Source organism: Condylura cristata, unplaced genomic scaffold, assembly GCF_000260355.1.
Source record: "Condylura cristata isolate star-nosed mole 26May11 unplaced genomic scaffold, ConCri1.0 scaffold00009, whole genome shotgun sequence".
Classification (NCBI taxonomy): Eukaryota; Metazoa; Chordata; class Mammalia; order Eulipotyphla; family Talpidae; genus Condylura; species Condylura cristata.
This window is the reverse complement of record NW_004567110.1, coordinates 13182961-13197345: the sequence shown is the minus strand read 5'-3', so window position 1 is coordinate 13197345 and position 14385 is coordinate 13182961. Positions and strand designations below refer to the sequence as shown.

Sequence of the window (14385 nt, the reverse complement as noted above, 5' to 3'; positions counted from 1 at the left end):
ACCCAGCCTCTCCAGGAATGAGTCAGATGCCCTTCCCATGGGTGACACCAGAATCCCACAAGCCTCCCTGTGGGACTTTTCACTTGATTCTGGAGAAGGCCTCATGTGTTTATCTGTTTCTCAAGGGCGATGCCTTCATGGCATGGGGTGCATGGAACATACTCAGTATTTTGTTTGTTTGTTATATGGGTGAATAAATGAATGAAAGAAGGCATTCTGTGCAAGGAGGCAGGAAGTAATTAGTTACTGTGAGCCAGTGCAATCTTGAAGTACTACCTGGGAACTCTGCACCATTATAACTTCAGCAGACCAGATGTGCCAGATGTGGCAGAAAGCAAAACAGCACCCCCACCCTCAACACACACACACACATACACACACACACATGTCAATGTTTTCATCTCCAGCTCTCATGAATAGATTCCCTCATGTGGCAGAGGGAAATAGGGTTGCAAATACATTAGGGTTGCTACTCGGTTTACTTAAAAATGGGGAGGTTATCCTGGATTATCTGAGAGTAGCAATGTCCTCAAAAATATTGAGGGAGGTAGACAGAGGTTAGAGTATTTTGATAATGAGAAGGACTCAAATTGCTATAACAGGCTTATAAAAGTGGAAACGAGATGTGAGCCAACTTGTGAGTTGTCTCTAGAAGCTTCTGGAAAGTGAAGGAAACAGATTTCACCTAAGGCCTCCAGAGAGGGATAATGCTCCTCTATGGACACCTTAATTTTAGCTCAATGAGATCTGCATCAGGCCTCAGGCTTAAAAACACTAAGATAAAACTATGTGTTTTCATTTACTAAGGCTTCTGGTAATATAACAGAGCATCAAGAGAAAAACAAATGTACCAGACAGTAGAAGCTTAATGTGAACCAATCATTCTCCTCACCTTTGGGCCTTCCCAGTCAGCCAGATCAGGGCCAGCGTCCTTAACCTCTTATCTCATAGGCTGTTTATGAGGCTTGAACCTCAGCCTCAACTTATCACTGTTTCCTTGGCAAGAACAAAGATTAGTGTCTCAATATTCTTCAAACAGACATGCTCATAGCTTGGGCTCCTGTGAGGATCCAAGGATTTGGTCAACAACCGAGGCAGGCCCTTCACGGACCCCAAGCAATGCCACACACATCTTCATTGGTAACGGTACTTGGAGAATGGTTTCATAAAGGGCTGCCTAGAGTCTCCCACTTTCATTATGACCTCGGAAGTCACTGTGCCATGTGTTTCACTACTGAGCCTTTTTTTTTTTTTTTTAAGATTTATTTATTTGTGCATACGGAACTGGGTACAGGTCAGAGGTGCAGGGGTGGTGAGAGGGTATAGGTCAGAGACAGAGCGGTGAGCAGAACAGGCTCTACAGGTATCTACAAAGTACAGCTGATACTGCTGAGGGGAGCAGTGGGCGGGTCAGGAGAGATCTGCTGCGCCATGTGGGTCACCTCGGGGCAGGGTTCGAACTCATGCTGAAGTGGCGTTAGCTACTTAGTGCTGCGCTATAACCCACTGTGCCACCAGGGATGGCTGCTACTGAGCTCTTTTAAGACAATTTACTTCATTTCTCCACGCTACTCATGTGTACAATATAATCATCAGAAGGCATTGTATTACTTCTAAATTGAGAGTTGGGTGACATTATTCATAAAATTCAATCCATAGGGACCTCCCTGGTGGCACAACAGATTAAAGCACCACATTATGAAGCTCTCTGAAGCCACTGCAGCACGAGTTTGATCCCCCACCAGGGAGCTGACCAACGTGGCGTGGCAGACCTCTTCTGGCCCACTGCTGCTCCCTTCAGCAGTGTACTTCATCAATCTGCCAGTTCTGCTCCCCACTCTGTCTCTGGTGAAGCCTTTCACCCACCACACCTCTGGTCTGTAAGCATAAATAAATAAATCTTTAAAAAATATATATGTCAAAAAATTCAATCTGTGATCATAAAATGGCTGTTGAAAATGTGTTATTTAGTGTGCTGGGGCTGAATTTACAGAGTTGAAATGACACAGACTGGGCGAGGGGGTCCATGAGTGGTTGGCTGGGTTTCTATGAAAATCAAAGACCACAGAGAGAAAATATCTTGTAAAAAAAGTGCAACTGTTAGCTGAAAGGTGAAAATGCAAGTTTCAAGACCTAAGTGCAGGACTCTTGGGTATTTCTTATGAATCTATGCAACCTTAAAAAGTACAATTCCAGGCCCTCCCTGGTGGTGCAGCGGGTTAAAGCACAGCACTGAGAAGCTTAAGCCACTTCCGCATGAATTCGATCCCCGCCTGCCCCGGAGGTGACCACATGGCGCGGCAGACCTCTCCTGACCCGCCCTCTGCTCCCCTCAGCAGTGTACTTCGTCGATCTGCCTGTTCTGCTCCCCACTGTCTCTGGTGAATACTCTCACCCTCCGCATCTCTGGCCTGTACCCCAGTTCTGTATGAATAAATAAATCTTTTTTTTTTTTTTAAAAAGTACAATTCCTTAAAGTTCAAAATCTCAGCTCATCCTGAGGTTCTTGTGCCCCTAAAATCACTGCTTCTCTTCTACTTCCCATCTTCCTACCCCACTACCCCTACTTCTGCTTCTTCTTTTTTTAAATATATTTATTTATTTAACATCATTCTTGATTTTGTGCATTTTTTTCATCTTGGTTGTAATCCCCGTGGACTTCCCACCACCAATTCACCCCATCCCCACTTCTAACCCTGGAGAAAGTGACTATGAAGGTGACATTTCAGGTGACCTCAACAGCTATCCTCCCTGGAAATGGTCCTGGGGAAAAACCTTGAGGGGACAGGGTTAATGTCTGGTGGGCCACTCTTTCTGGTCAGTCCCTCAGAAGACCTTTAGGATCCAATGATGATTCTGTCTTATACCTTCACACCTCAATACGAGTCATGCAGAACAGCTACTCCTTGATCTTGATAAAGTTATGGGGAAGCTGATTTTATTATAGTTTCAGTTACAAAAAGTTGACATATTTCAAATTATGATTTTACTACTAATCTAAAAGCAGAAAACTCCCCACACCCCAACCCAGCGATGCCAAGAAGGTCTGTGCAGGTGTGCCCTGCCCAGTTCCAGAGAACGTCATCTGCGTGGCAGCCTATGTCACTGGTGTCCCCTGGAGTAATTGGGTTCATATCTGCCTGGTTTGGTGCAAAGTCCCTAAAGTGTGACATGAGTTAGCATGTAAAGATTTCTGATACAAACTCTGATAACTCTTAGTTAAATACTTACCTAATGGACACAGTTGCTTCATTATTTAAGTCTGAGTTACAATTTAGTGTCCCTGCTGGTGTGTTCAACACTGCCTCGTTGACAAGTTGGGGAAAATGACAACAGGTCCCTCTTACAGAAACACACTCGGTGCGGTAGGGTTTAATGGCTCCACCTTCTTTCCTGTCCATCCAATTCAAGTAGCTGGTGTACATGTCTTCTGCTCAGGGCTGAACTGATCATCTCAGCATATTTGCAGGGGGTGGAAGGACAACTAACTGAGGATGCTTCAGCTCACTTTAGTACAGTCTTGTAGATGCCCTGAGTATCAGTTTCACCTAGAAGTCACTAGTACATGCTCTGAAGTCAGATGGACCTAAATGCCTGTTAGCTATGTCACCTTAAGCAGCTAACCTGTCTGTAAATATCAATTTCTTTAGCATACAATGAGCAATGGGACTAGGCTCATGGAGTTACTAGAAGTGTGAAACACAATAGATGCAAGCCAACCCTGGCATATATTAAGTGCTTGAGAAATACTTGCTATTGCTGTGACTCTTTTCACCCAGAGAAATGGTCTCCTAATATTACAACTTTACAGTACCAAAAATAAGCAAAATAGAGTAAAAATAAGAAATTGTAGTTCTAGTAAAGAAATCAAAAGGACAATCCCTTAGGAGGGTTAATTTCATACTCATTTCATTTGAGCTGTAAAAAATAGCTAATCACAGCAGGCATGTACTGGTTGCCTTAAAAAAAAAATAGGGGCTCTCCCTGGTGGCCCCTATTATGAGGCTCTCCAAAGCCACTGCAACATGTGTTCGATCCCTGGCTAGGGAGGTGACCCACATGGCGTGGCAGACCTCTCCTGACCCACCCACTGCTCCCCTCAGCAGTGTACTTTGTCAATCTGCCTATTCTGCTCCCCACTCTGTCTCTGGTGAATCATCTCACCCCACACCTCTGGCCTGTACCCCAGTTCTGTAAGCATAAATAAATAAATCTTGAAAAAAATAGTTATTTGGGGCCTTCCCTGGTGGTACAGTGGGTTTAAGCACAGCACTAAGAAGTTAAAGCCACCGCAACATGTGTTCGATCCCTGGCCAGGCTGGTGATCTACATGACGCAAGAGACCTCTCTTGACCTGCCCGCTGCTCCCCTCAGCACTGTACTTCCTCAGTCTGCCTGTTCTGCTCCCCATTCTGTCTCTGGTGAATCCTCTCACTGCCCCTGCACCTCTGTCTTGTACCCCAGTTCTATGCATAAATAAATAAATCTTTAAAAAATAGTTATTTGGGGGCTTTTTTACACAGCATCCCTGTCAAATAAGCATGTCCAGCTTTTTTCTTTACTCCCAGTTTCAGAAGAAGACATTGAGATGGAAAGAAGTTAGATGACTGTGTGAGCAGCAAGCTGTTCAGGGGTGGTGATGATCCACTAGGGGGCGCATGGCATGCAATGGGGTAGAGATTGACAGCAGAGAAAGATGTAATCTCAGTTCCCTCTTCACACTAACAAAGTGGGGGGAGACAACATGACTTTCAAAAAATGTATAGACCTATCTTTAAAATATCCCCTTAGCTCTCTCATCCCATCAGCTTACATATGCAAGACTGACAGCATAGAATTTCTGGAATCAAGATTGCATTTCAGAATAGGTAGTTCTGATAGGTCATTGCAGCTGGCAATACCTGTACTGGTCCAAACTATAAAGACAGAAAGTACGGAGAGTGTGTATTACTTGATTTGGTGGTATATAATGACGCCCTCTGCATTAGAAATAGCACTGTTTTGAGTGAAATCTCTACTAGCTTCTTTTAAGGGTGATTGATTTCTGAAAACTCAGGCTAGGAATAATATTGCTGCCCCATATCTGGAAGGTCCTACTTGCAACACATGATAATATCTATAACAATGTGTCATTAGAGGTTTTTCTAAAACTCACTTTCTAATTGTTATAGCAACTACATCAAGACTCACATAATTGCTTGATTTGTTTGCTTTGTCCATGTTTATTTTTAACTTTCAGGAACTGCCTTTCTTCCTCTTTCAGGGTGAGAGTTTTGTTTGGTTTGTTTTATGTATATATATATATATATTATTTGCTAAGTCATCATTCATTACACTGAAACCAAAGTGAAACAAAAAAGAAGAGACATACTGAAGGGCAGCGTCTCAAACAACAGGACCACCTTTTGTCTTCCCTGATATTTTACAGGAAATATTATCAGCAGGGTCCAGCAGATGAGAATCCAAACTACACTTGCACCAGATTCCAACCCGCCCCTGGTCACACAAACCAACACACACTTGAGTCAAGAAAACTTTTTAGTATTTACTTATGTTAATCATCAAGCCAAAGCAAACAGTCTTCCACTTCCTGGATCATTCACAGCAATTAAATATGAAGACATCACACATCCTCTGGACAAATAAGTCCAGGAAGGAGGGTCTGTGTCTGAGCCAGGGGGTGGGCCATAGGGTTGCATAGCTGTCCCAGGTTACCAAAGTCCACTTTCCAACTGTGAACTTTCTTCGTCCCACATACCAGCACCACCATGAATGCGAGGAAGCTGACCTGAGTCCTCCGTTTAGCACTCAGGTCATCCACCAGTTTACAAGTGTCTGTTGAATCATTGTGTTTCAAAGACTATGCAGCTCCTGGATTCATTCTCTCAGCATGTCCGGGGACACCAAAGCTCTTGAAAGAGCAACCATAACTAAATAAAAGAACCAGACAACTCAATCTCTGGTCAGGGGGGAGGCAGGCAAATAAATAAAATAATAACACGATATTAAGTGCTGACAGCCGTGTGTGCAAAGTGAGCTGGGGACAGAGGGGTAGAGAGCAGGGAAGAAATGCAGCTGCAGTGGCAAGGAGAACGGAACCCCTTTTTCTGCTCACTGCTGCTTGTTGTTTGTCCTGCCCCTCCCCCCTCCCCCCCACACCACAGAAGGGTGCACAATCCCACAACCCTGTTATCTACTATCCTAACCGTCCATAATTGCGGAGCTTGGGGACATCAGTTCCCTGGAGAGCAGTTTCTAATATGGTCAAGTGCAGGGGGAAACTGAACAAATACAAAGTTGTTTCCACAACTTTGGTGGGGACCCCAATAAACTCAAGCAGAAAAGTCACTTCCCGGGCCTTCACCCAGGACAAGCTGGAATCCAAACCAACAGGGTCAAACACCTGGCAGCAGAAATGAACATCTGCCTAAAGCTGATGCAGTTCCCAGCCCTGGCACAACCTCCCGGCAGAACCCCACTTCCTACAGGAAGTCAGGGACAGTGGGAGTTTTAGCAGTCAAACATCGCCACCTCCTCTGGTTCCTTTAGGATTCCTGGGTTGCCTGGGCTTGGAGGTGAAAAGTGTACCAAAGGGGAAAACTATCAGTTTTTATTACTCACTGCGCTGACTTTGACTTCGTAACACCGAGATAAATATCTCCGTATCTACCCTTCATTTCCAGTTTCACTTCCCAGCTCTAGCGGCACTTGGATTGTTCGCAGATAAATGTGAGACCCCGAGCATGAATGAAGCAAGCGACCCCTGGCGTGGCACACAGTAACTCGGGACACCCAGACCCCCCCCCCCCCCCCGACCTGAGACAGCTCAGGTACCGGTGGTCAAAGCCAGTACCGACTCCCGGGCGGGAACGAGCTGCCCCTAGGTGGAGAAAAGTTGTCAAAACTCCACGCCCCCGCCTCGGTCCCCAGGGGTGTGACGGCGCGTGGGTGAGCGCGCAGGGTGCGGTAGGAGTGTGCTGGGGTGTAGGCGCGCCAGGGCGCCCCGCGCGGCGTTAACCCCTTACCTTCCAGGAGCACCTCCTTGCCTGCGCGCTTCAGCGCCTGCACCGCCTCGTCGTGGGTGGCGTCCCGCAGGTCTGCCCCGTTCACCGACAGGATGGCGTCGCCCACGTAGAGGGCTTGGGTCTGGTCTGCCGCCAGCCCCTTGAAGATCTTGCTGATGAGGATGGGCATCTTGTTCTCCTTGCCCCCTTTGATGCTGATGCCCAGCCCACCCAGCTCCTGCTTCAGCACCTTCACTCCACGCTTCTGGTTCGAGATGGACTCGGGCACCTGTTCAGGCAGGTCGGTGAAGGCGGTGCGGACCCCAGCTGGCGAGTCCGGGGGCTGCGCGCCGCCGGTGCCCGGGTGCCCGGTGCCCGCGCCCCTGCAGAACGAGCCATTGGTAGCCGTCCCGATGCCGTTGTACGCCGCAGCGCCCTCCTCGCAGCTCAGAACCAGGGCGTCCTCGCTCAAGTTCACCAGAACTTTGTGCCAGCGATCCCGCACCAAAACTTCCAGCAGCCCGCTCCGCTGCGCCCGGCCGCCTCCTCCGTCTGCCGGCCCCGCCGCAGCCGCCGCCGCCGCTGCTACCGCCATCTTTCCGGCATTCTTAAAATGCCATGTGATTGCAAAAGGGGGGAAAAGTGGGGAAGGGTTGCGGGGGGAGGTCGCGGGGCCTGGGGCCGCGGGGAGAGCGCGCTCCGCCGGGAGGAGGACCGGCGCGGGGCTTCGCTCCGGGAGTTGCAGGCGCGCTCCGCGCCAGTTGGCCGCAGCCCAGTTCCCCCTCGCCTGATCCTGGGCGGGGTGGAGCAACCTAAAAGAAGAAGGAGAGATAGAAACAGGGGAGAGGAAGAAGGGCAAAAAAACAGCTGCCAGTTGCAAAACGCTGAACTCGCGGCGCAGCTCCGCGCGGGGGAGATCCGGTAGGAGGAGGCGCGCGCGCCGGCAAGGGCGGGACCCGCCGCCGGTGGCCGCTCACCTGTTCCTGCCGCCGCAGGCTCGGCGTGTGACCGCCTCGCGCCGGCCCCGATCCTCCTCGTCTAGCTCAGAGCCGCCGAGCAGCAGGGACCGCGTCCCCGGGAGCCCTCTCCCCACCCGCCAGCCCTTCTTCTCCACTCGCCCTTCTCCCCGGGCGCCCACTAGGCACCTCTACCCGTTCTGCGTGCCTGCCTCGATTCCCTCCCTCCTGCCTTGCTCCTGAGCCTCCTTGCGTTTCACACCACGGGTTAAATTGGCGCTCAGTCCTAACCCGCACCGGGTCTAGTTCCAGGTCTCTCCACTCGGGCTTCTTCAAGCTATGCTCGAGTTTGCCTATTGACTTGTTACCTGTCTCTCCTAATCGCGAGGACTCGCAGGTAGATTCAAACCAAGGCCCTGATTTATTTAAGTTCTTGTTCCAAGAACCCAGAATTAAATGTCAGCTTACCCCGCAGCGAGGAGGACCGGCGCGGGACTCCACTCTGCAAGTTCCAGAGAAGCTCCCGCCAGGGCCCCAAGTGTCCTCTTTTTAAGTGCTGGCCATCTCTCTGACCAGTCTCTGAAGAAGTGTCTCTGCTGGCTGGAGCTTTCAGCAGGTCACTGCCTGCCCCAGACCCCAGGGACAAATGTTCTTCTGGCTCTAACACATTTTATGCTCAATGCTTCTGCTTCTTGCAACTTTCACTTTCTTCCCAAGATCCAATATTAAAGGTGTCCCTGCACTGGATTGGATCTCAAAAGCTCTTTAGGCATTTTGTTTGGAGCCCAGACTGCACTTTTCCAGGGAAGCAATATTATAAGGTTACCTTCTGAGGCCAATCCAGAAAGGTCAACAAAACCTATGTCATAGCTGAAGCTGCCAAGTCCTTGTCTTTGACCTTCTCAACTTTTCCCCCATCCTAAGCAGACCTCATGGAACTCCCCAGGGGTTTCATGTTTCTCATTTAGCACTCCTTTCCACTCCCACTCTGCTCTTTCCCCAAAACTAAAACAAGACACACGCAAATCCCTAAAGGTAAACCCAACTCAGCAAGGCACCAAAAAGGCAAGAAATCTTACTGAACTCCTTCCCACTGATGTGTGATCACTGAATGCTCTCTTGATCTTCCAGAGTGACATGAACTTGTCATTCAGAATGCTTAAAAAACCCAGACAAATTCCAAAAGGGTCAGTGATCCAGACAGACAGGGTCACAAAATAGAATGAAAACACTTGACTTTTTTCCGAGGGGAAATCATTTTAGCTTGGGGATGGGGGGCGGGGGGAGAAAGAGAGGGCTTGGATTCATGCTTCTGCTTTCAGCCCCCATTCTTTCCTATATGTTTAAATCACCAGTTTTCCAAAAGCCCTTTATTCTTTCATGTAAAGATGCCCACCTCAGGGACTAAGCAGCCTGAGAACTGGCACCAGAAACATTGGTGTGGGGCGGGGGTGGGGGTGAAACCTGCTGGAACTGTGCTCTGCCTTGGAGGCTGAGGACTCACACACATTTCTTCTCAGGGAAATTTATCTGAAAAGGTCTTGAGTGTCTTGAGTGTTCCTAGTCCTCTTCCCCCAGTAACCTGCCAAATCTTACCAAATAATGTGTAAGACCCACAATAATAGTGACACAGAGTAAAAGGAGGGATAGTATAATAAATGCAGAGCCTGTAGGAAGCAGGGTAGGAGATCAGTGGGGTCCTGACCACAACTACATCTCGATTCAAGTGTCACTGCCCAAGAGAGGGTGTGTATTCTAATCCAACACAGGTGGAGACAGGTACTACAGTATGAATGTGCTGATTCATCAACCCAGGCAGATTCACCCCTGAACTGAAATTCTCCATTCACATCACTATGTCTTGCCTCTGGTGTCAAGCAATGTGGGAGGCTCAGGTATAACTAGAATTAATTTATAGAGTTGCCATAGGAGATTGCAGACTGAGGGACAGGAATTTCTCAGGATCTCTGTGCTAAGTATTAAGCACATATTTCCTATTTAGGGGATCTATATGGGAAAGAGCTAGTTGAAATTGTCACTGGAAAGGAGACACAAACTGGCTATGGAGTAAGACCAAGCCCTGCCTGTCCAGCAGAGGGCTAGCTCACGGAATTATCAGCAACTCCCATATTAGCAAGTTTGCATTAGGCCACTTGCTTTTATGAGAGACCTACATTATACTTAGGTGTACTAACTGCTAGCAGAAAGACATCCAGAGGGGATTTTCACTTTTTACAACAAAAGGGGAAAAGTGAAAACAGCATTCAACATTTATTTTGCAGCAGCTGCTTGAGAGGCATTGCACACACACCTACCTGGAGAAGTGACACTTGAATCGAGATGTAGTTGTGGTCAGGACCCCACTGATCTCCTACCCTGCTTCCTGCAAGCTCTGCATTTATTATATTATCCCTGCTTTTACTCTGTGTCACTATTATTGTTATCTTACACATTATCTTACTATTATTATCTTACACATTATTTGGTAAGATTTGGCAGGTTACTGGGGGAAGAAAACTAGGAACACTCAAGACCTTTTCCATATAAATTTATGGCAATTGGTCTTTTGCTTTAGGCCATTTGGCTTTCGGAATGTTTCACGGGAAAACTACTTTCACATAGCCAAGGAAGGTGTACAATAGCTACTATCAGAAGTACTTTACATCTATCTGTTTAATCCCCCCAGCATTTTCCCACTTCCATTTCACAGGTGAAAAAGTAGACATACAGTTTTAATAAGTGGCCTCTGTCATGTAGTTCCTAATGCAGAGTCCAGATCTGAAGCCAGCTGTAAAGAGTCTAGGCGCTGAACCATCTGGAAAATACTCAGAGCCTATTAGCCAGGCCCTTGGCTATGCGCAAGTGGCACTGAAGGAGCCTTTCCATTGGAGAGCAGCTGTGACTGAAAAGGCCCTTCCTCCTGGCCCATGCAGAGGGCAGAGCCAGGCCTTGCCTCTGGCCTCTACTTTCCAAGCTTAGAAAACATCCTGCCTCCCCACCCCTAATTGACACGTTTTTTCCAGCCACATTATGATGAAACAGGGGACTGCTGTGGCCTTGCTCCCCTAGAAGCCAAGCTCATTGCTCAGGCAGCTCAGAATCTTTTTGCCTCTTCAAGATAAAGGCATTTCTTCCAGGGGATCCTCGGAGCCCCAGGTAGACCTTTAGCCAGGACTGCCCATACTCTCCTTGGGCTCCCCTTTTAAAGAAAAGTCACAGGAAAGGACTGGCGGCCCCTGTAACATCCGGGATGTATAGCTGGCCTTTGTAGCCCAAAGCGGCCCCATGACAGACCCGAGACCACACTCTGGATTCATGGCAGTTGGGTTATTGTGAAAACCAGCCCAAGCTGAGTATTCCAGAAATCATATCTGAAGCCCCCACCTTCTAACTAGTTATTTTTTTGCTTAGCTCTGTCCCTGTAGGACTTCCTCCCTCTCTCCGAAACTTGACGTCTTCTTGCCTTCCATTTCCCAGCCAGCCAAAGGGAACTCCTCCTGCAGGTGCTCTTTCCTGTAGAGAGGCACACTGCTTACACCTGGTAGGTGCACTCAGACCAGAGCAGGGCACACGGTGGTCTGCAGCACAGAGCCTAGGCCACATCGGTGAGCAGCAGCGTGCGGGGGGAGGAGCGGAGTTCCTCCATTCCTTCCACTCCCCCACATTGTGCACCCCCATGTCCCAGGCGCTGTTCTGGGGGCTGGGTATGGGAGCAGACTAGCAATGACCTGTCCCATGAAGTGTGGGGTAGGGGAGATGGAGACAGACACACCTAAGTTACTGTGCTACAGAAGTAAATGCGAAGAAGAAGACAAATCTGAGTAATAGGGCTGAGAGTAACTAGACGTGGCTGTCAAGGAAAGCGTCTGTGAGAAGGTGACTTCTGAACTGAGAATGGATGCTAAAAGAAGGGGAGTCTTACAAAGATCCATGAAAGAAGGCCCCTGGGAAAAGAGAGCACCAGTGTGAAATACCTGGAGCAATAGCTAGGGTGCTGGCTCAAGGTACCTAAAGGAGTCAGGATATCTGGGGCGGGCTGCCCAGCAAGGAACAGAGAGGCAGGTCAGTAGATGAGAGAGAGGCTGGACTAGATCATCAGGTAGGGTCATGGGAGATTGCAACACGGTCCAGCCTCCTTGTCTTTATGAGCTTCAACTAACATATATTTTGGGTAGTCAGGGATAGTCCTGATTTGAAGTATTACCTCCTAATATCTACGGAGGATACTTCTGTTGGTTAGAGAACATGCTGCGATATTTAGTTCGGAAAATATGATCATGACACTTTCAACGCTGACTCTTAAAGGGTAGGTTAAGCATCCGCAAGGGAACTTGCTTAATATATAGGATGGAGAGTAAGTACATCCAAGGTGAAGAGTGGAAAAGAGGCTATCGAGAGCTCTTTGATACCTGGCAGGAAATCAGAGAAAACACTCGGAGAAGAACAGGAGTGGCATTTGAAATACAAAGCTACGAAGGTGAAGCCTGCTTTTACAGACAGGCATGAACTTTATGCGTATCAACTACTTACTCTTAGAAGGAATGCAGGAAAGTGCTAGAAGCAGGACTGCCCAAAGACAGAAAGATAATTATATAGGAAAACAGACATGTATTCCAAAGGCAAATGGAGACGGGGAAGGGTGGGTTCCTATGAACTGGCTACTTGCTGGCCAGTCATGGGCGATTGTGACCTATTTGCTATCTACAAATCACAGCAGAACATTCCTTGACCATCTACGGGGTATAGCCTGAATCATGAGGTGGGTCCGGGGACACCTAGGCCACCGTTTACCTGATGGCGTGACTATCTCCATGCAGGTCTCGGATAACGCTGCCTGTGATAACATCACACTTTGCTGACGCAAATGTCTCTTGACACATGGTCACGATGTCCCCTTCCCTGTTCCTCGTAAAACGTTGTCCCCCAATCCCATCCAACCCTCCAGACTTTATTCCTCTTACCACTGTCACATGATCAGCTCTTACTAGCCTGGATGCTTTCAATAAATGGCACAAGTACTTCTGCTCAAGCAGCAGGCTTGCCTTGCATACCTTTGCCATGACCGCTGTGTCTCTCATGACATTCCCGCTGCAAAAGGGCAACAGAGTTCCTGTCACATGAACGGGGAGGCAGCTATAGAGCTGAGTATGAAGGAGTGAAAGTAGACCGCCACCAGCTCCCAAATCCTACTACTGGCTGGTGACTCTTATTTTAAAATGAAGCACTGAGACTGGGGAAGACACAGGAACAAGAGGCTGAGCAGGTTCTTTCTTCTCTGTGTGCCCCAGTTTGCTAACAGGTACATCATCAATTTTAAGTGGGTTGGCAACACCCTCGATTGCATTTAGTTGACACCTGGGCAGGCCCATGGTGAACAAGCTAGACCACCCTCAGCCTATCAGCCAGCCAGTTAGGGGAGAGTTACTTGCTCGCTCTGTTTAGAATGTTGTAGTAGGGACTTTTTCCAGAGCAGGGCTAGCCCAAGGCAGAATCTAAAGTACTTAAGATATTTATCTTCTATTCCTTCTCTTATCCAGTTCCATGCCTTTATCTTCCTTCCATAATTGCTGCATTGAAGCAAACCTTATACCAGTCTTTCAGTATCTATCATATAAAAGTGTCAATTTTCCTAAGGGATTATATATTTGATCCTATTTTACAACTACAGAATGGTAGCTTAGATCCCATTTTAAAGCCATGTTGTGCAAGATGTTTCTTTGAAATCATGGTAAGATAGAAACCTTAGCAAATTGGCAGAAGTAGGTATTCAAAATGTCCTGATGTGAAGGTGTAGAGGAACAAGAAATCAGTTTCTTTCATACATTTCTTCAAAATAAAATGGATAAAATAGATACAAAATTTAGGGTAATCATTCCAGGGCCTTTTGATGCTATCCTACAGATTCCAAAAGAGGATGCTCATTATTAAATTACTTTCAGAACCTGTGGAGTCAGATGGCTGAATGTGAGGGAAAGTCTTATAACTCTTTTGCACACTATCTTTGCCTTCTTTACAGAATCATTTCTATGTACTCTCCTTGACCCATGAGAAACTAACTCTCATACTCTACTTTTTATTCATTGTAGCCTATTTTTGTTCATTATCCAATTTTCTTCCTCCTGCTGCTGCATTTCCCCTTAATAATCTCCCTGTTAACTCTTGGGGCTGAACCCCTCACCCATCAGCATGGCTCTGGACAGACCTTCTTTCATGCAGGATTGACTTTTCATCTCTTTCTTCTGCTCCCTAACTCTACCTGAAACTTGGACTAGTTCCCAAAAATCACACCTCCCAGCCTACTGCATTCTCTGACTAGAGCATCACCTTCTTCCAGTGCTCTGAATTCTCTCTACAGTTGCACCAACATCTCTGATGGCAGGTAATACTTCCAGGTCATGAATTTTTTTTTTTTTCGCCAACTCAAA

At 47.5% G+C, this 14385-nt stretch overlaps 1 protein-coding gene across 1 annotated transcript in view; it reads right to left on the bottom strand.

Annotated features, from left to right (window-relative positions):
- Nucleotides 1-7881, bottom strand: part of SNTB1 (syntrophin, beta 1 (dystrophin-associated protein A1, 59kDa, basic component 1)) — a 213858-nt gene extending 205977 nt beyond the window's left edge. The window contains exon 1 of the mRNA XM_004679613.2: nucleotides 7026-7881. Coding sequence (XP_004679670.1) covers nucleotides 7026-7599 — 574 coding nt within the window. The 5' untranslated portion in view covers nucleotides 7600-7881. The remainder of the gene's footprint in view (nucleotides 1-7025) is intronic.
- Between the last annotated feature and the right edge of the window lie 6504 nt (nucleotides 7882-14385).